The 20,032-nt window shown below is 42.6% G+C and overlaps 1 protein-coding gene across 1 annotated transcript in view; it reads right to left on the bottom strand.

The window, feature by feature from the left end:
* The window catches only part of BEAN1 (brain expressed associated with NEDD4 1), a 61,045-nt gene extending 44,596 nt beyond the window's left edge, over positions 1-16,449 (bottom strand). The window contains exons 1-3 of the mRNA XM_074582889.1: positions 16,048-16,449; positions 14,976-15,050; positions 3,123-3,257 (exon numbers count right to left, since the gene is read on the bottom strand). Of these exons, the coding sequence (XP_074438990.1) occupies positions 3,123-3,257; positions 14,976-15,050; positions 16,048-16,078 (241 nt within the window). The 5' untranslated portion in view covers positions 16,079-16,449. The remainder of the gene's footprint in view (positions 1-3,122; positions 3,258-14,975; positions 15,051-16,047) is intronic.
* Positions 16,450-20,032: the final 3,583 nt, after the last annotated feature.

Genomic DNA, 20,032 nt, shown 5'->3' with positions numbered 1-20,032 from the left:
ATCAAGCTTTCAACAAGTTACGCTTCAATCAGAACAGACGCTTGTAAAGATACTGTCTGCTCTATTATAGGTTTTCTCCTTTTGCTAGGGGTTGCTCTCCCTGTAATTCTTGAGATTGAGAAAAATGACATTCTTATGTAATAGATCTATTTGCATTTTTAATGTTTCCTTGAACAGCATGGGAAATTGTCCAAGGACACGCAAAGAAAGTAACAGATAGGTTATGTGACTGAGACAAGCTTTAAAGATGTCTATTACTACTGCTTTACCACAAACCCATGCAATAAGGGAACTATACTTCTTCTTGTTTTTTATTATATATAGGTTTCATATGAATTAGATGAAGTTTTTCTTGGCCAAAATAAAAATTAAATTAAATTTCTGAATGGAGATGGCATTAACTGGGAAGTAAATAACAAATTTAAGATAAGAAAGAACAGTAGTTAATACGGAGAAGCCTGATATTTTTATTCATGTTTTATGGCTCAAGGGTGTAGTACTTAATGATTATTGCTTTCAGTGAGCATCACAGGTTCTTGGATCCTGCCAGGAAATTCTAAAGTGTATTAGGATTAAATAGATTGAATTAATAAAAGTATTTTCTAACCTATGGGCTAAATGTTTAGATGTTAGTATTACAAAAGCAGAAAGTTGGGAATAAGAACAGTAAATAATTCAAGTGGAGTGCCTCTGTCTTACCCATATATAGAAAATAAAAGAATAAAGATGATAGATGTATATATCTTTATATATATACACACACACCCTTATATACATATTATAGAATGTTACCTATAGATTAGTCACAAAGAGACTTTTTTTTTTTACAGAAGTACTTTTTTGATGTGCCCATTTAGTGACATGCTCAGACACGACTTCCCGATGTGAATGCTAACTGCATATGGAAATCTATCTGTCAGCTTTGGAATTCCATCTAGCTCTGTCCTTTATTTCTGGGCAGCGGTGCTGCTCTGGATAACATGAGACTGAAGGAATGGCACACCACGGCATAGCTATTCCATGTTGGTGGGTGGTGGTGGGTTTTCTGTTGGTGCTGATCTCCTAACAGGTCTCCCTGTTACTCAGTAAAGCCACCACATGCTAGAGGTGTTTTGGCACTCGTCTTGTCTGAGACATTTCTGTGTCTGTGAAGTATATATAAAGTGACAGATGTTAGTGCCTCGCCGGATGACACTCTGCTCTCAAGTTCATCTGTGAACAGCAGATCAGTCTTTCCATTGAAAAATAATGAATTTTTCCTCTAGGCAATTTCTGACTTGTGTGCGCTTCTGTAAGCATTGCAAATGATCTGTTGGTTTTATGTTTTGGAGCCCTTAACTACTGTAATGTGTTCAGAGCGAACCAGTGACTATTCGACTCTATTTTGTCAGCTGTCATTGTTGTAGTGTTTTCTTATTAGCACTGAATTGACAGCGTTGCATTTAGGAAAAAATATATATGCTTACATTTACTAAAAAGAGTTTGTTGCCACTCGCTACTTACTTTATGCACATCTTTATAGAAGGGCAGAAAATAACGCATACTTCTGTGCCATGTCAGTTGCTGGCAGGTTTTCATGTGATCCAGGCAAGATGCAGGATCATCAAAACTGATGTGTTCCCATTAAATCTTCCACAACCACATACAATATGTTTTCTTAGAGAAGAAAACAAACCACGTGTCTAGCTGTAATCTCTGCTGATTGGAATAGGAATTAAGAGCATAAGAACCTGAGGTCTTGGTTGAATTCAGGTCTTGTGTATCCTCCCATGCCTGTTAGCTGTAGCCCTTCTGAATTCTCAATTAGAAACTCGTAATCTTTCATGCTCCATGGATCTGACTCGAATCCTGCTCTACTTAATAGACTACGCTCAATCCTACAGAGTGCTTGTGTTGGGGGAGCGCTGGGACTCCCCTGTACGGCCAGGCAGGGGGTTGTGACAAGCGGGGACCTGCAGACCAAGCAGCAGTGGCGAGGGCCTGCTGTCTGCATGGTGCATCTTTCAGAGGGTTTCCCTTTGGATTAGCTCGTCCCCTCCATGCGTCCAGATGCCCGTTACGGGATGGAGTGTGCTAGGCTCACTCTCAAAACTCACTTTTTGGTTTACTTTCATCTGCAGTATATTGCCAGTAGCTGTTAATCTGCTCCCCCTGTTGTAACTTCTGGGCTTTTTGCAAAATTGCAGCTATGTTCTTCTGAGTACAGTGCTGTGTTAACTTAAAAACCCCAACTCTGCAAATATTTCTGGCAGGTAATTAGTGACAGCAGTATGTGACCCGTCCTATTTGTACCATGTAGAATAGAGGTCTAAAAGTAATTTTCCCCCTTAGATGTTGCTAGTTATAAAATGGATATGTTAAAAGGAAGGTTTCAGAGTTAAAACTGTAGCTTGAAGTTAACAAGTAAACATAACGAGCAAAAAGTAGGAATGGAAAAAGCTGAGATGGTTACATTGCCACATTTGCTAGTAAACAGCAGTTGCTGAGATTACAACACACTTCTGCTCATCAGAAATCCTCCAATCATCTTTCAACTTATTTGCAACAGATCTGGTTCTAAAACAAATGGCTAAGACTATCTGCACTGTTGACAAAAGTTACGCTACGACTCCTTTAAATACACTGGATATCTCTGATGTGACAGTAATTCTTACCTCTCCCCTGCCCAAGTATTATTTTAATTAGCTGGCAGTTTGATTATTTCCATTAACATCTCCAAACGCAGAGGGTCTGGCCAGCAGAGCTGCCAGTGTCTAATTGTTTCCAGCAATGGTGACTGCCTTTTTATTTATTTATTTTTCCTCCCTCTCCCCCTTCAGCTGGCATTTCAGAGCAGCAGCCTTCACAATACATTAGCTTAATGCATTTTGAGCTCGACCAAATCTTCCGTTTGCACTACTGCAGATATTTGTGTACTCTGCTACTTGAAATCAGCATGCAGTATAAATGATTTAGACATATGAATAAATAAACCTCTAAATATCCATATCCTTGCAACAGCAAAACCAGATCAAATCTCATGTTTGGAATAGTATATTGCTACAAAAACCGATTTGGGCAGCAAATGGATTCGCATTCATAGGATGTTGTGTCATGCTTTAGGAAAGTGAAGGGTAACTCACTTGAGCATGTTAGTTTGATGGACATGTAGTCTCTGCCACAGTCCTTCTTGTAGTGACAGCGCAGCCAGTTTAAGAGGCAGAGTCCGTCACCGCACTGTAGTTCTTCCTTTTTACACGGCAGAATGCTCTGTTCATCTGGAAGGAGGAGAAACAATAGATGACTTTGCAGAACAAGCAACTTCTTCCTGAGCAACAAAGCCACGTGTCTACTGAAAGTCAAGTCGTCCTGCTTTTGAAAGCCCTGGGGTGGATGAAAACACTCTCTCCTCTTTGTCAGATGTGAAAAGGGTCTCACGCTCAAACAAGTATGTCCCACGCTGTTCTTGCTGATCACTTAAATAGTGTTTGAGACAGATGAGGTCTAGGTGAAGCATACTAAAGAAATCGCAAGGTACCATGTCTCGGAGGCACCCAGCCTTCTGGCTGACTTACATGCTTTAACATCCAAAAGAAAACAATCCATCTTTGCCCCAGTTTAACATACAAAATGGACAAATGAGGGGAAGACAGACAGATGTGCTATCATGCATAAACTTGAAAGACTGGATTAAGGTCTGCTTAACTGTAAATGTAGTGCTCTGTCAATCCCTTCCCAGTTTGACAATTAAGGGGTAGGAACTCAGTTTGATAGAGCGGGGAAGGATTTTTGAATAATCTTAATAAAGTAAATTTATGGAAACAAACTCAGGTTTGGTTTGCAGAGACATTAAATCCTATATAGTATGGTCTGCAGCCAGATCTTTGGCTCCTCGGTTGAAAGGCTGAAGCCACTTCCCAGGACTACTGTTGATTCTTGGGGGCTGAGTGGAAAACTGAATCATCTCTGCCTCGAGAGGGGGAAAAAGAGTAATTTTATCTTGTCCTTTGATAGTGTACTATGGTCCCTTTTATCTTTATGCATACACACATGCATGAACAGAAATTTCCTGCTCTCAAAGGAGAGATGATACCAGCCTAAGCCTGTAACTTAAGACAAGCAGAGTTTCAGGCCATGCTAATATTCACCTGTGCAAAACCCATTTTCACAAGAAATGGGAGTGCTGGAGGGAGATCATCGCTTGTCCTGTCTGCACAGGATCACAGGATCACCCAGGGGTGCTGGGGGCGAGAGCGGTCTCCTCAAACGCAGAACCAGCAAGTGCAGTGCTGAGCTTTCCCTGGCTGCTCCAAATAGCCGGTTGGCTATTTTTTTTTTTTTTTTAAACATTAACTGCACAATACAAAATATCCCATGGAATGCTAGAGACCAGACATACCATCTAAAACACACTGAGCCAATCACTGAAAATAGAACTTGTTAACATAAATGTATTCCAGTTTGTTAGGTTAAAAATCTGGTAACATACTGTAAGGAACAAACAAATTCATGGAGATCAGGAAGTCAGAAAATTATCCAGGAAAAAAGGGGGGAAAAAGGTCCTACTTTATTCAAAGAAGGTATTTTTCCCCCCACATTTCACCAGTAGTGCTATTGAAAGTGGGCTTGTTTTGATTCCAGTAACGAGAAAGAGAAGTAAAACGGAAAATAGTTCATTAGTGACAGAATAAAAAGTTTTTAGGTTTGGCGAGGAAGACCTTTGTGCAGAAAGACTTTTTGGAAATCAGCTTTACATTTCCTTAGAGTACAAGAGCTGTATTCAGGTTACTTTTTGTGAGCAATCTAAAACATTAAAAGTGCAGGCAAATAAAAGTTCAAGCCCAACTTGGAAAACACTAGCTCTTGAAAGTAAAGGCACAGAGGGCTATTGTGCAGGTCGGCACCCAACAGAAGACAGGCAATTCTGCTACATCATGTTTTTGTTTGCTCTCCAATATTTTTAATTTGGAGCCTTTTTGTCGTCCTTTGTAGCTGCAAAATCATGCAGTTTGGAGTTAATTGTTGATGATTTCCAATTCTCCACACAGCTGCTCCAGTGGAAGATGTCAGTACCCCCAAATGCATTTATACACATCACCAGCATTGACAGCATACTGTTGTAGTAAATCTTACGAGTGTACACTTCTACCTGGCAGCTCAGCAATCTGGATCATAATCACATTCATCAATAATCAGATCATATTGTTTTCTACTGTCAGAACATCTCGCAGTATGTTTCCTAAATGGCTACTGTATTTCTGGTAGGTGTCTCAGACAATTTTGGGGGTAAAATGGCATATAATTCCCAGCAATTACAGTTCTGGGGATTCCTGTCTGGGTTTTTTGGGGGTTTTGTTTTTTGGGATGGTTTGGTTTTTTTGAGTTAAAATATTATAGAAGCAGCAGCTAAGCAATAATTACTTTGTGGTACCAAATGTAGTCATTGTGTAAATGGCAAGAACTTTTGTTAACTTCAGACTGGTTACACAGTCACTGCAAATATCAAAAAGGAATTCACCTGCACGAAAGTGATGCAGAAGGAAAAATTAATGTATTAGCAAATTTATTAGAGTAATTGGCCCCGGTATGGATCTCATGTATTTATATCTTCCATAAAATCTGTTTAGTTTGCCATCTCATTTGAAGTTGCCATAATTATTTCAAACCTTTTTTAACTTGCTCCAGTCTACACCCTTTCATATCTTTCTTCTTCACTATTCCCCTTTTTACTAGTTCAACACAATTCTCCCCTATCGCTGTCTACGATTTCACCACTTTTTGGATGAAAGAAAGTTTTCTACAGTTCCTGCAACATAAAATTCCTGTTTTACTTTTCACTCTTTCCTGGCTCTACTTTGAAGGTCACTCAAAGATAAACGCCTCTTCTCTATCGTCCAGAAAGTAATGCTCCGCTTTCTGTTTCTGCTAGTTGTTGTTGAACTGTGTAAGTCACCGTGGGATATGGTCTTTGTGAAAACGCTAGAAAACCACTATGATGTTTTATTATCTTCAGAGAGAACCATTAAGATTGTAGGCTATAAGAAATTATATGGGCAGATCCAATCTTTTTTGGACTGAAAAGCAAGTGGGGGACAATGATCGTTAAAAAGACAAGACGTGCAAACCTATGCTATAAAGCTGTATTTCCCAGATGTAGCAAGAGCAAATTAGGTCTTTTGTGAGTTCAGATGATACAAATCTTCTCTCTGTTCTCAAGGGGAGCTGCAAAATAACTGAAAAACTCATGAAGACTAAAAATATGTAAATGTTTTTTTGAGGAAGAAACGTGAGGCAGAGGCTGTAGGCAAGCAGCAGGCAGGGCCGGAGGTGGGCAGTGCCGGAGGTGGGCAGCGCATTCCCTCTGATACTAATGAAGCAAATAACAGTGTTTAAGTTCTGTGCAATAAAAAATCTTTTGAGACAGATAGTTTCATTTCTGAGAAAATGCATTACTTTCCAAGATGATGCTTCTATCTTAGTAGAGGCTAGCACAAAGTACTTTGTTTTTTAAAGTATATTTTAGACTGAGGTAAAATTGATTTGTAAACAATTTTTACTACAGGTGGCAAGGAGCTCCCAAAGTCTCTTTCCAAGAAGCCCTTCCCAGTTCTGAGCCCACCCATTCCCAAACGGAGCGTGCCATGCAATAGCGTGCTGGTGGTTTTCAAGCTTTGCATTCTAAATCAGCACACATTTGAATGTATCTGTGAAGTGAAAATTAGTAATTTAAGAACATCAAAATGATCACAGCAAATTTAGGTTAAGGTGCAATATTATATAAATGTGATGCATAAAATTAATCCACAAGTTGGAAAGTAACCTGCACCATTAAAATACACATAATAGTTTACAGCTATTGTACATTATACAATTTTTTATTTTCCTACGTTAGTAATACCACTTTTTTTTATTCAAATGCCCATTGAATTATATATCTGTTAAAGTGGGTACATGCTTCTCACATCAGCCACTAAGTCTGACAGTGCCCTGATCATCCCCCAGCAGGAATGATTCTTTGCAATGTAACCCTTTGCACTTTGTGACAATCGTAGTCCTTATTCTTGCCTGCAGCCTAGCTTTGAAACCTTCATTGCCAGCTGCGGGAAGGTGGTGGTGGTGAAGGATCCTCCAGTGACACAGAGATGATTTAACAACTCCTGAGCTTGGTGAGAGGATGAGAAAATAAACAACACCTGGCACATGCTGGTTTGATGTTTAATGCTTGTCTGTGCTTAGATGACTTAGGTGAGCATGACACAGAAACCTGCGCAAAACACAGTATAAGGAAGAGAGATTCTTATCTCTCTGGTGACTTCTTGTGCCCCTCAATTCCTTAACATTTTTGCACTGATGGCAACTAAAGAAATGTACAATAACCTTAAATTAGAGGACAGACACAAGATGTCTTTTCTGTACCATTAAGGTACCTTGATACTACATTTAGCCCTGCACTTTACCATGCTGTCCTTTGCTGCATTTGGGAATCATAGTTTTACATGTTTGAAAATCTGGGAAAAATTCTTATTTCTACCTCTCTATAGATGCTCCAGCACTCCTGAAGCATGATCTTATGTCTCCAACTTTGGGAAAATTTCCAATTTATGGCTTGCTTAATTCAGTAGAAAAACTGTATTTTTTTTTTTTTATCAGAAGCACAGAAATGTAGCTCTGAATATAGCTTCCCCCCCCCCCCCCCTTTTTTTATTTTAGGCTTCTCTTCAGTTTTTAGACATCTTTGAGGTTGGCTAATAGGATCAAGTTGCAAAAGCACAATTTCCAGTCACGTCATTTAGGATTGTGCTGTTCTAAAAGCAAGTGTGTATATGCAAAATCTTTGTTGGTGGTATTCTGATTTTGTGTTCTCCCTAAACATTGGGACAGTTTCTGCTTGGGACTGATGCTAAGCAATGTGCTGTACAGCATGTACCCCAGCGCACAATAGCATGAACACGTCGTAACTGCCTTTTCAATCTATTATTGAATGTCTCATATTCTTTCTAAAGGAACACCTGATTCCACAAATGTGTTTAGTGCGGGGAGAGTGATTATTAGTGTAGTTTAACACACTCTTCAAATAATGCATAAAAGTCCTCCCCAGTAGCTGCTCTCTGCTGCTGCTCTGTGCAGTGTGTGAGTTCTCTCTTGAGCATCACGTTCTGGGCCAAGCAAGAAATTGCCCTGGATTCATGTTCTTCTCCCAGTGTGTCTCTGAGGCAGAGTTATAATTACAATACCAGATGACTAGATGTTGTTGGGCTACTTGTCAACGTGGCACCTGCAATAAACCAGGAATCTTAATTTGTCATTCAGAGCTTTTATTGTCTGCTCAAGTCTGCAGGGTATTTACATTTGTTTGCTGAAGAGGCAGGTTTCACGGCAATACATTAAGATGACAACAAGGAAATGTGGTTTACAAATTTCTGAAAACTCTAGTATCTTCTGTTCTGCTTTGGGCTTTCTATGACCTCCTTTTTTAATGAAGTCTTGTACTCCTTGCCAGTTGTTTGGGCCAGTGGCTTGCTCGTGTACTGTGTGTGTTTCGAGGATGAAAATGGCTGTTGTGTACCTCAGTAGTCTGACTTATAAATAATTGTAAATGGGGAGCATTTAGCCCAAAATATTGAACTCTTCTAATAAAAGGAGATGGTTGTGTGGATTAGAAGCAAAGTTGCATGTGAGGTTGTCCTAGTAAGAACTGGCCTTCCAACTGGGACCAAACAGCTCCAGTCTGCAGGGTGCTCTGCCATGTACTGTATTGCTCTTTCCCTGAGAGGGCCTAGGATCTCTTTTGTAAAGCTCGACTCTTTAAGATCCTGAATCCTTGCTGTAGAAATCCCTGATTTAACCCATTCTGTAAGCTGGGGCCTGTTTTCAGTGTTTAAAAATCAGAAGCAGCCTATTATATGATTTAGAGTGATTCAGAAAGCTGTTCTACTGACTGTTTAACTTTCTGATGCAAAAAATGTCATTTCTGTGTATCCCTTGGGTTCCCCAGTGGAAGGGAGACCCACCTGTATTTGTGATCTAACTAGAAAAACATTACAGGCCAGCTGCAGTTACTTTTCTATCCTAACTAAGTGGGAACGGAAAGTTGAGGTTAAATGTAACTTCGGAATATTTCTCTCTAAGCCTGATGGACAACAGGTTGTCTGCAGACAATTAATTCAGCTACATAAAATAAGCATATGAAAAAGTAAAAGCAGAATAAATGTTCTGGAAATTATCTTGCAGCAAGTCTGTTCCTTCACCCCCAAGAACAAAGACAGTTATGGGATTGGACAAAGATGGGAAAAAAAAAAAGCTGCTACAAGAGAGAATAGCTGGTGCAGTATCTTGTTAGCAAAAGTCAGCGCCAAGGAATGGACAGATACCAGTCCAGGAGCCAGGAGAGCCTGGCTTTCTCATGAAGTTGCTATGTAATCTAAGGCAATTAATTTTTCTGCCAGCCTCTTTTTCTCTTCCCACCTTTTGTGTTATCTAGACACCTGCAATCAGGAAGGACAGGGCGAGTTATTCTGTGCAGAGCCTAGCATGATAAAGCTTCAGTCTTAGTTGGGTCTTTGAAGTAGAAATAATCCTGTAGCAATTTTGCAGCTAATTCAAAATAAAGCTAGGATGCCGAAAACCTGTAAAGATCAGATGTTCACAGAGCTGCTTAATCCAGAGTTGGATTAATTGCCAACAGGAGATATCCAAAAGTAAAAAAAAAAATTAAAAACTGCATGTATTTCACTATTTCTTTTTATAATGCTTCTAATGAAGAAAGAAAACAATTGCTTAAAGGAAAATCCTCATTTTAATGACAGAAGTAAAGGAATTAACATGCTTGCAACTAAAAACAGCAATTAGAAGATAAGGAACTTAGAATTAAAGAGGCCAAAGAAACGAAGTGTCATAGAAGTGGTATCTGCATTAAGAATAGACAGTGATCAAGTGGCTTTGGCTGGAATGTCCTCCAGTGAATTACCTTCACACAGGTCCTTGAAGACCGTAGGTGTCTCAATGTCATATAATGTCACTATTTTTAAAAAACAGTCCGAGGGTGTTCTAGCAAGATATGTGTTACGTCTTGGAGCCAAAACCACTGTTTGCATAAATGCTGCCAGAGCCAACTGAATTGCTTGCTTCTGCCAGCTCTGAGTTTGAGGCCAAATTTCCAAAGCATCTGAGGATAAAAACTCTTAAGTAGGATTTACAAAAGCTCATAATCAATTAGGTGTCCACCTCTCCTTGAAAGGTGTTCTGCATAAAGGTGTCTGGGCACCTACTGCATTTTTAGGTGCTTGAATATATAGCTCCAATACCATCACTATAGAATAATGAAATGTCAGACTGCAAGAAGTAATAGCGCTCAGCACCTCTAAAACATACCTCCCCCCTGCTCTTCTCCGAGAGGCTGCTCCATGTATGGCTGCCTGTACCGGTTTGTGAAATCCCCTTCAAAAACTGAAGATACATTTCTGTTTCTTTGATAGGGAGCAGGACTCTAAGCTGTATTTTTGCATATGAATGAATTCTAATCTATTATTCTCTCCGCTAAAAAAAACGCCAAAACTAATCAGGAATGGGAGGTAGGAGTTGGGAGAAGCTGCTGAAACTAAAGCATTAAGTCAGTAGTTACAGTGGAAATGAGCGATTTGGAGTTGTCAGCCTACATCCTCGTAACCGAGGATGAGAAATTGTCAGGCTTGGAGAGAAATTGATACCTTCCAAGTGCAGATTCCGGTCTCATAAATGAAAAGGTGAAAAAATCATTCTTTATGTAACGGATGGTTTCAAGCCATCATAAAATAAATTGATGGCAGAAAGATACTGAGCAGGATATGATTTATTAAGGGAGAAGAAGAAAGAATTCTGAGGTGTGGTTCTGGAGGCATTTGACATCCTTCCTTTCTGCGCAGCTGGAGTCGTTAAAGCCTGAAGTGCAGTGTAGAAAGCTGTAGGGAGATACAGGTTATGCCTCTATGGAAAGGGAGACGGGAGCCTCTTTGGTGCCTTCAGCAAACATCCATGCTTTGAGGAAAAAAATCAGTGAGGGAAAATAAAGAGCAGATTATTCCAGGGATTAAACTTTGCTGTGCACTTAGAGAAGGAGGGCAAGTGCAGTGTGTGTTTCCCTCCCCCCCTGGCATCACAGACCTACATGGCTTCTGGCATTCTCTGTTAGAGAAGAGAGAGACTGGTAATGGGTGGCAGGTGTTGGTGCTGTGATCACTGACACTTCTCAAGGCAAGTGCAAGGGAATATACTGCTGTGGGTGCAGAAGTCCTGGTGCAGATCCATTAGTCTGTCTCTTAAACTTCCCGGCATAACGTACTCCCTGCAGGACACCAGCTCACAGCGAAGCTGTCACTCACAGGCCTGAAACCATCTCTTGTCTTTCTGTATGTCTCCAACCAGGTGCAGCCAACAGAACCACTGTGAGATACTGGCACATACCCCAAATCACCCAGTTTCCTCACCTGTTTGAACTGAGGCACTGGGCTCCACCTTGGCATGGGAATGTGAAGTTAAGTTCATTGAGCACTGGCGTCTAGACAACCGTGTTAAACTGGCTGAGTTTGGAGACTGCTCTGGGGAAAAATACAGGATTTGCCATCAAGAACAAGAGCTGCAGATTCCATAGTCTGTAGCAGTGGAGAGAGCATTTTATTCTTGCTGTATACAGAAAGATTTCCTTGTTTATGAGTAGAAGTTTATTCGACCTTCCACCGTCGTCCTGGGGTGTGGGAGTGGAGCTGGCAGGTCTGTAGTCAATGGCAGCACAGCTGGCAGCCAGCTGTGCTGTCACTGTGCGGGAGCCGAGGGACAGCATCCAGAGCAGCCACTCCAGGGGTTGCTGGGTTCAGGATCAGCATTCCCTGCACTTTCCCTTTGCAGGAAGTATGTCCCTGTGCCTGGCTTAGGTGGGTTTTCATGCAGAAAGAGGTGAGCCGCAGCATTAACGCTTTTATTCCTTCTTCATTTTGTGAGATAATTCTGCTTAGTAAGAGTAAGCTTGTAAGAGCTATAAAGGTTATAACATAGGAATCTTAACGCTCGATTTTAAAACACTGTCTGCATATTTTATAGTTTTGTTTTTCCTGATTCATGCATCTAAATGAACGTTTTGCATATCTCTGGCCATTCCTTCTGCTCTTAGATGGAACAGCAGGGACATAGTTCAATACAGTTATTGTAAAGATTTACTAATATTTAAATACATAACTATATGGTCACCTAATAGTTGTAAAATAACTGTATTTTTGTAACAGCTGGTACGTATTGGCTAGCTGGATAATTGATTGAAAAATCAGTTGGTTTGTTGCTGAGATGAATCTCAGCAGTGCTGGGGAGGAGGCGGAGGAGGCAGCGGTGTGCAGGGAGGGAAGGCAGTTTGGGTAGACCCGTTTATCTGCCTTTTCGCTTCTCTGACAGTTTTGGGACCCCTTCACTTAAGTATTAGAACCAGTGAGCAAGGTTTGTGACTGCTGATTTAATAATGATTTACACTCACTGTCATCAATATGTCCTAGAGATAATTTTGACTTTTTACTTCAAAAAACAAACATACCTGACCAAAAGCTAAAAAGACTTTGCAAAGAAAACCCAGTGTCTCTCAGAATGAAATGATCTAAAGCAACAAAGCTAACTGCAAATTTTATTTCTGATCAGAGAAGTTCCATTAAATGCTGAAACTGTCAACCCACCGTGTTTCTGTGGTTGAAGTCGCTTAGCTCCATCCCTGAGTATTAGCCTGCCCGAACTGGACCCCTTTGTCCTGTACAAGAGTAGGATTCTTGAGGCACAGCCGACCCTGTACGAGAAGCGCTGCAGCCCTGCTCCTGGGCCTTCCCACTTGCTTAGGAAATACAGTGTTGGGAGCGTGAACAGGTCTAGTCCCTGGGATACCTGAATTCTCTACAGCTGGAGAATCCACTGTACTCTCCTTCCTGGAGAAGTGCCTGCTCTGGTACATGCCACCAGCCTGGAATAACACCAGTCTCTTCCCATCTTCACTAGAAAAGCACAATACAAGTCAGGGTTTGGTTTGGTTTTGGGTTTTTTTGGCTAATGCTCACCTGGTATTGTGTTAATGTTATCTGTCGGTGTCAGTAGAACATTTCACAGTCTAGGCATTGCAGTAATTAATCACGATAGCTCTTGCCTAGAAGGCCAGAATGTTGGGCCTGGCTGAACTGTACTCAGTGAAGACCAAAGTACAACAAAAATATCATCTTTAATTTTACACAGATGTAGACGCCCATTTGGAAATTAGGGCAATACTCAGACTACTCTGAACTATTTGCTGCAACAGTTCTATTACAAAACTCCACTTATCTAATGTTAATGCAATACAAAGTTGTCTTGCCACAAACAAGTGGTCTCTCTGGGAGGAACAATGGCAGGGAAAAATCCCAGCATAAGGGTCAAGGAACATGAAAGCGAAGAATGGATAAAGAACTGTTATTCTGATATGAATCCCCAAACCAAACGTATACTGGCTACATACATAATGAAGTGCTATGAAATGCCATTTCATGCATAATGTGAAACCAACAGTTCTGAGGAAAAATAATCTAAACGGGATTTTTGCAATATTAAGCTGTAACAACGTAAGCACGTTACAAATATGTTTTTGCCAAGTCTACAGGCAATTCACTAATAAATGAGGAGACTGATGCATGTAGCTATACTAAAGTTAACATTTCCAGTTTCCTGTCACTTTTGTGTTGTTATTACATATTTTCTATGACTTAGGTGATGCTAGTTGGTCACCTACGTGGTAGGCAGAGAGTGAACAATTTGAATCAGTAGTTACCAATTTTGCACTTGCTCTTGAGCCCGACTTGAACATGGCTTTTGTAGGAGTTAAAGCATTACCAGGCAATCTGAAAGACACCGCTTTGCATCTCCTTGGTTTGGCACTGCCTTCAGCTTTCCCAACCAAAGTTATCCTAGTTACCAGAGTAATCTCGGGTTTCCATCCTACAAACGCCTGGTGTTGCCAGAAGCTGGTCTTGGCACTATTAGCAATTCCTCCAAGTTGGTAGGTTGTGGCAGCAAACGTGAAGCTCGATAATATTTCTAGTCCGTGAATGATAGCAGCTGCCTGACTTTGTTGTTCCTTCACGTACGTTCCAAAGTAAATAAGTTAACTTTTTGCCCATTCTTTCTTTAATCTTCAGGTTTAATCATTCGATTTCTCACCTGTAATAGGGATCTTCACTTGAAAGTTGTTACCGAAGTCATAATCTTGTTAGAGAATTTCAGCGTGGCTTTTCTTGAGCTGCAGCACTTGCTCTGAGAGATGTCTTGGTTGTTTTAGTTGTTGTGCGTGTATTTTTATCATTATGCATTCTTTTATCTAAGAGACTGGACATGCTGCTCTGCTTCCCTGCATACCTGTGGGGTTCTGCCAAAATGGGACCAGTGACGTGGGCAGAATTGGCTCCTGTAATGTTTTATTTCCTTTTCAAAACATTTTCATGTAATAACTACTAAAGTCAGTCATAAAAAGGAAAGCAGAAGGAAGTCAAATGTCAGGAATTGTTTTATTTCAATGACTGGAAGTAATTTTTAACCACATTCGTTTCACTAGCAAGTGCCAAAATGATATAAATTTTGACTGATGTCATTGTGCTCCATTTGTGAATCAGTTTTAGCAGCTATGTGCTAATTTGTTGTTGTGGGAGAAAATGCTGAAAAGGAGGATTTTTTTTTTTTAAAAAGGAATTATTGAATAACTTACACCTGACACTAAATTTTATGGTCCTCTATTTCAGACAGTTCTCTCACTCATTTCTATGAGTTTTGTCTGCATAAAGATCACAAGGGTTAAGTCCATTTGTCCATTTCTGTTAACTCACTTGTTTTCTTAGTCAGGAAGCTACTTGCTTTTTAATGGATTGATGTTTATCTGCTAGAGGACTTTGAATATAATATTCCTACAGCTGTACATGACTGCAGGGCATGCCATTACTGTAGTTTTAAAAAAAAGAATTACTACTACTTACAGAGATTGGAATAATTGCTGCCTATTCCAATACGGATGGAGCTTCCAGAGATGAGAGGAAGATGGAAGAAAAGAACTAAGGAGGGAAAAATGGAAAAAAAAAAAAAGCTACTTAATACAGTTTGTTTTTGTTTTGCAACCAGATGTCAGCTGAAGACACACTGTGGTGTTAACGTGCACCCCTGCGCTCTGGGGCAGGATTACATGTTTCAGCTCAGAATATACGCGTGGGTGTAGCATGAATGGGGGTGAAAACCCAAAAAAGTAATTGCTTCATACTTCCAGGAATCACTCCGGTTCAGGAAATGATATTATATATGACTTTAATGCCTCTTACATTCAAAAAGCCATGTATAAACAACAACGTGTTATATAAATATGCTAATTGTTGTTGTTAAGTCATTCACCAGTCTCTGAAACAGGCACCTACCATTGTAAAGCAAAATAACTGTTTCCTAATTTGTTTAAGTGCCTCTTGAATACGTTAGGTGTGCATGTGTCAAACTGGGCTGGAATAAATTTATTCTAAAATTTGACACGCGTACTCCACCCCCATGCATTTCAGCTTTAATATTTATAACTTGCATTTCAAAGATTTGTACTTGCAGGCAACAAAATGCACGCGAGCAAAACGTGTCCTAAATAACAAAACGTTTAGATTTCTTGAGAGGGGCTTCGCTCCTGCAGCTGCACACGAACCGCGAGCTGCTGCCGGGGGCCGGGAGCGGTACGGGGTCGGTGGGGGCTGGATTTCCCCCCGCTGGAGCGCGCCGTGCCCGGGGACGGTCCCGGTTCTGCCCCCCGCCAGCCCCCGGCGGGTTCCCCCCGCTTGCCCCGGCGCAGCCCGCGAGGGTGGTGGTGGTGGTAAATATGCTTTTTTCGCTTTTGGGAGGGGGTTCCCGAGTCCCACAAAGTTTCCGCGCCCCCCCCCGCGGCGTGTCGCGCCGCCGCCCGCCCCGGGGCCGAGCCCTCCCGGCTGCGGCCGCCCCCGCCCCGCCGGGCCCCGGGTGTGTGTGTGTGTGTGTGTGTGTGTGGGCTCCCGGCGCGGCTTCCCCCGCCCCATCCCGCCTTACCCCAGCACACGGCGGCGGCCGGTCTCTCCATGCGCCCCCGCCGCAGCTCCCCGGCGGCGGGCGGGCGGCCGGGCGGGCGCAGCCGCCGCCTCCTCCTGCGTGCGGGGCCCGAGCGGCGGCGGCCGTGGGCGGAGGGCGGGGGTAGGCGGGTGACCTCCGCCCCGCGGGGGCCGGCCGGAGCTCCCCTCCCCGGCCCGGCCTCCAGCCGCCGCGGGGGCGGGCGGCGGCCGCGGGGTGCTCGGCGCTGCACATGGAGGGGGGGCTGAGCCGGCCGTGGGGGGGGTGCTGGGCGCCTGGGGTATCCCCGGCCCCGCGCCCTCCCCTCCCTCTGCGGGCCCCGGGGAAAGGGAAGGGGCGCGTTCGGGACGCTGCGGGGCTTTGGTGCTTGGGTAAGGAGCTGTAGGCGGATAACGGCTGCGGAGAGGCGAGCCCAGCCCCGCACTCGGGCTGAAAGGCGGGGAGGGAGGGGACTGCCTGGGCATAAACCCGCGGGGACGGACGGGATTATCGGAGCGGGGCCGAGGAGATAACGCGCTGCGGCTGGATGGGGGCCAGGAGAAGGATGGAGTCCGAGTAAGAGCTAAAACCGCTTTACAACAGCAACATCTACTTGTAACCAGGGATCTTGGAAGCGTTTCTCATTGTGAATGATAAATGCTAGACACAGAGAAAACAGGGTTGCAGCAGGCACTGAAGCATATTATAGAATGATTAGAGTTGGAAGGGACCTTAAAGCCCACCCCCTGCCCTGGGCGGGGACACCTCCCACCAGACCAGGTTGCTCCAAGCCCCGTCCAGCCTGGCCTTGAACACCTCCAGGGATGGGGCAGCCACAGCTTCTCTGGGCAACCTGGGCCAGGGGCTCACCACCCTCACAGCAAAGAATTTCTTCCTTATATCTCATCTACATCTCCCCTCTTCCAGTTTGAAGCCATCACCCTGCATTCTATCACTACCTGCCCTTGTAAAAAGTCCTTCCAGCTTTCCTGTAGGCCCCCTGCAGAAGCTGGAAGACCACTATAAGATGACCTCTCTATATAAACTTTCATAATTGGTTGTTTACCTCTAAGAAAAGCGTGTTGTTAGCTGCTTAGGTAAAGAATGCAAGAAATAAGACCTCTTTTTGGCATGTCTTGTCAGCAGATTGGAATTTTTTAGGAACCCAGTCATATTGGCAGTTCCTTTCTCCTGTGTACACGTTACGCCTGTAGGCACTGGCAGAGTGGTCCCACTGGTACTGCTCAGGAGCGGGGGTGATGGGATGCTCCAGAAGTATGAAGGCAGCCACCTTTACTTCCCTGCCCCTTTGTGGCTTTGTATTCTGGTGAGCAAGTTCTCTCAGCTCGGAACAACTCTACTGTCAGTACCTGGGCTGTTTAATTTCTCTTTAGTTCAGCAGTGGTGGATTCAGAGTTGTAACGAAGCTTGGGGTGGATGTAAAGCTTGTGAACTCTCTGCTCTTTCTGTAAAAAGTTTCCTGCTGTCATTGATCACTCTCTTTTTCTTTTTTTCTTTTTAAATCCAGGCAAGCAGTAAGCAAATCTAAGGCAATTGAAATGAAGGTTTACTGGAAATTCATGAGTATATTTTATTATGGCTTTTGCCAAAACTATAGTACCTTGGTTCTTAATTAACACATCCCTACCCTAAAATCCCACAAAATGCTGCTGCAAAAGTTATGTTGTGATTAATTTCTTCCACCCCTCAGAATATTTGATTGCTTGAAAGACTCCTTCTCTATCGTTTCAATAAATGGAAATGGTATGGGTTCATTTATGGGCTCTTTGTTATTTAGTTATGGCGTGAAGGTGTCAATCTATACACGCATCAGAAAAGCTGATTTTCTGTGCGTTGTTTTTCTGGATCTGTGCCCCCTTGGTCTCATTCTGCATGTGAAGAGTCATGTACGCATGTAACGCTGTACTTAAGGATATTGAAATATTTTCTCCACTTTATATTTCAGGAATTTCTAATGCTCAGCGCTTCTGCAAATTTTGGTGCCGTCATCTTTCCCAAATGGTGCCTTACATTTAGCCATAGTGTCAGTATTAACTTTAATCCTGGCAGACTTGGAGTCTCATGTTTGAGTGAAAAGTCTATGCTTAGGCTATTACATCAGCTGACAAAGTGTGGAAAATTCGGAGGCCTTAGTAACTGACTGTGGATGCAGGGGAATTGCCTCGGGTTTGGTAATGCTGAAACAACTGCCTGGCTCAGCCCGGCTTCAGCCCCCTTTCTGTGACAGCCCTGCCCTTTATCTCCAGTAGGAATTGCAGCCACTTCTGAGCCAGAGAACATTTGTTTCTGGGTCACACAACACAATGTACAACATATTCAAAGCCTGCAGAAGCATCGTCACAGCCAATGATAACTTTCTGGGTACTCATCGGTGCTCAGTATACTCAGCTTGAATCTGCTTAGGTGTCGTAGGTTTTGCTCACCCCACTAATTTCCAAATTTGCATCACATGCATGTGGAGATAGAGCATTTTTTTACCCTTTTATTGTGTGTGTTTTTCAGCTTTTTAGAGGTTCCTTGTTTTCTCATTCAGTTGTGCACTTGAATGGAACCTGGATGTGTTGGGGAATTCAGGCCACACTCTCATTTGCACACTTTGTGCAGGGTTGTGCAGTGTCAGGGTGATATTATGGATATTTTACACTGCTATTTGTTTATTTTTGTTGCATCTCTATTTCTGTTTTGGTAAAATACATTTGTAGTAAAGAAAATTTTCCATAAATAAATGATTTATTATGTAGGAGACTATGGACTGTATGTGGAAGAGCTGGAACAAAGATAAAAAATATTCAGAATTTCTGCTGCTCAGATCTATTTACCTGGGTGAGCTTGTCTTTCTCGTGTCATCATAGAACAGGGAGGACCAGAGCAGCCTTTGTCTCTGGTGGTTATGGCCTGGATGTCCAGCCTGGATTCTGCCACTTTCTGAAGCAAGTTTTTCCCAGCCTGTAGAAGGAGGGAGAGTGACTGACCAGGAGCTCACGTACGTTTAGGTGAGGCTCAGAATGGCTTTCCTTACAGATTGAACTGTACAAAGTTCCCATCCTAAGTGGGTGTTTCCCAATTTATTGATCAGGGGAAATCAATGAGAAACCCTTGCTGGAGACAAGCAAGTTGGATCAAGTTGGATGATTTTACATTTTCTTCAATCTAGGGACTTCATTATAAAACCGTAGCATTAGTGAAGTCTGCTGAAGTGCCAGAACTCCTCCACTCGGTTTACCGTCTCCTGGGCTTTCACCTGAGATTCCTGGAGCTCAGTGCTGAACCAGTGCTGAACCAGTGCCAACGTGTGGTAGCTGCTGTGCTACCTGCCTGGACTCCTTGTGACAGACAATTTTCGTAAGGCAAAATAAATTTTATTGCTATAATGAGATCTCTTTTTGACTGAGAATTTTTATGTATTAGTAACGAGATGTTTGTGGGATACTGTTCATAACATCTTTTTTTTTTTCCCAATGGAAAAGGTGGTAATGAAATGAATGTCAGTTGGATTATACAATTAGTCTTAGATAAAATGCCTTGGGATGTGCAGAATTGATTAATCATTGTGTATGGGAGCAGGAAAGTCTTCTCTGTAGAAAACGCTGTGCTCTGTTGGTTGGTAATAGTAGATCATAGCATTGATCAAGTAGCAGTGGGATTTCATCAGTGCTAGCTGCAGCAGGACTCTCGTCACCAAATGCAGGCACATGTATTTGCTTTCACGTTACTTGGCGAGGCTGTACGCCAGCACCAGACCAGCAGGGTCACAATGTTGGGCACCCCCAGCCTGTGCTGGGCAAGCTGAGCCCACCAGCCCCTGGGCTAAGGGCCTTCCTTGCTGGGAGCTTCCACTGTGGCGGGGCCAGGCTGTATAAATCTGTGCTTGCTGCTGGAAAGAAAAGAGGGACTGGAATTTGATGGGGAGCATCTCGTGCTTTCACAGCTCACTGGGTTCTGAAACGTAATAGAAAGAATCCTTTGA

This window comes from Larus michahellis, chromosome 4, assembly GCF_964199755.1.
Source record: "Larus michahellis chromosome 4, bLarMic1.1, whole genome shotgun sequence".
In the NCBI taxonomy this organism is placed as follows: domain Eukaryota; kingdom Metazoa; phylum Chordata; class Aves; order Charadriiformes; family Laridae; genus Larus; species Larus michahellis.
Note: the sequence above shows the minus strand (reverse complement) of the source record. Positions and strands in the feature narration are given on the sequence as shown.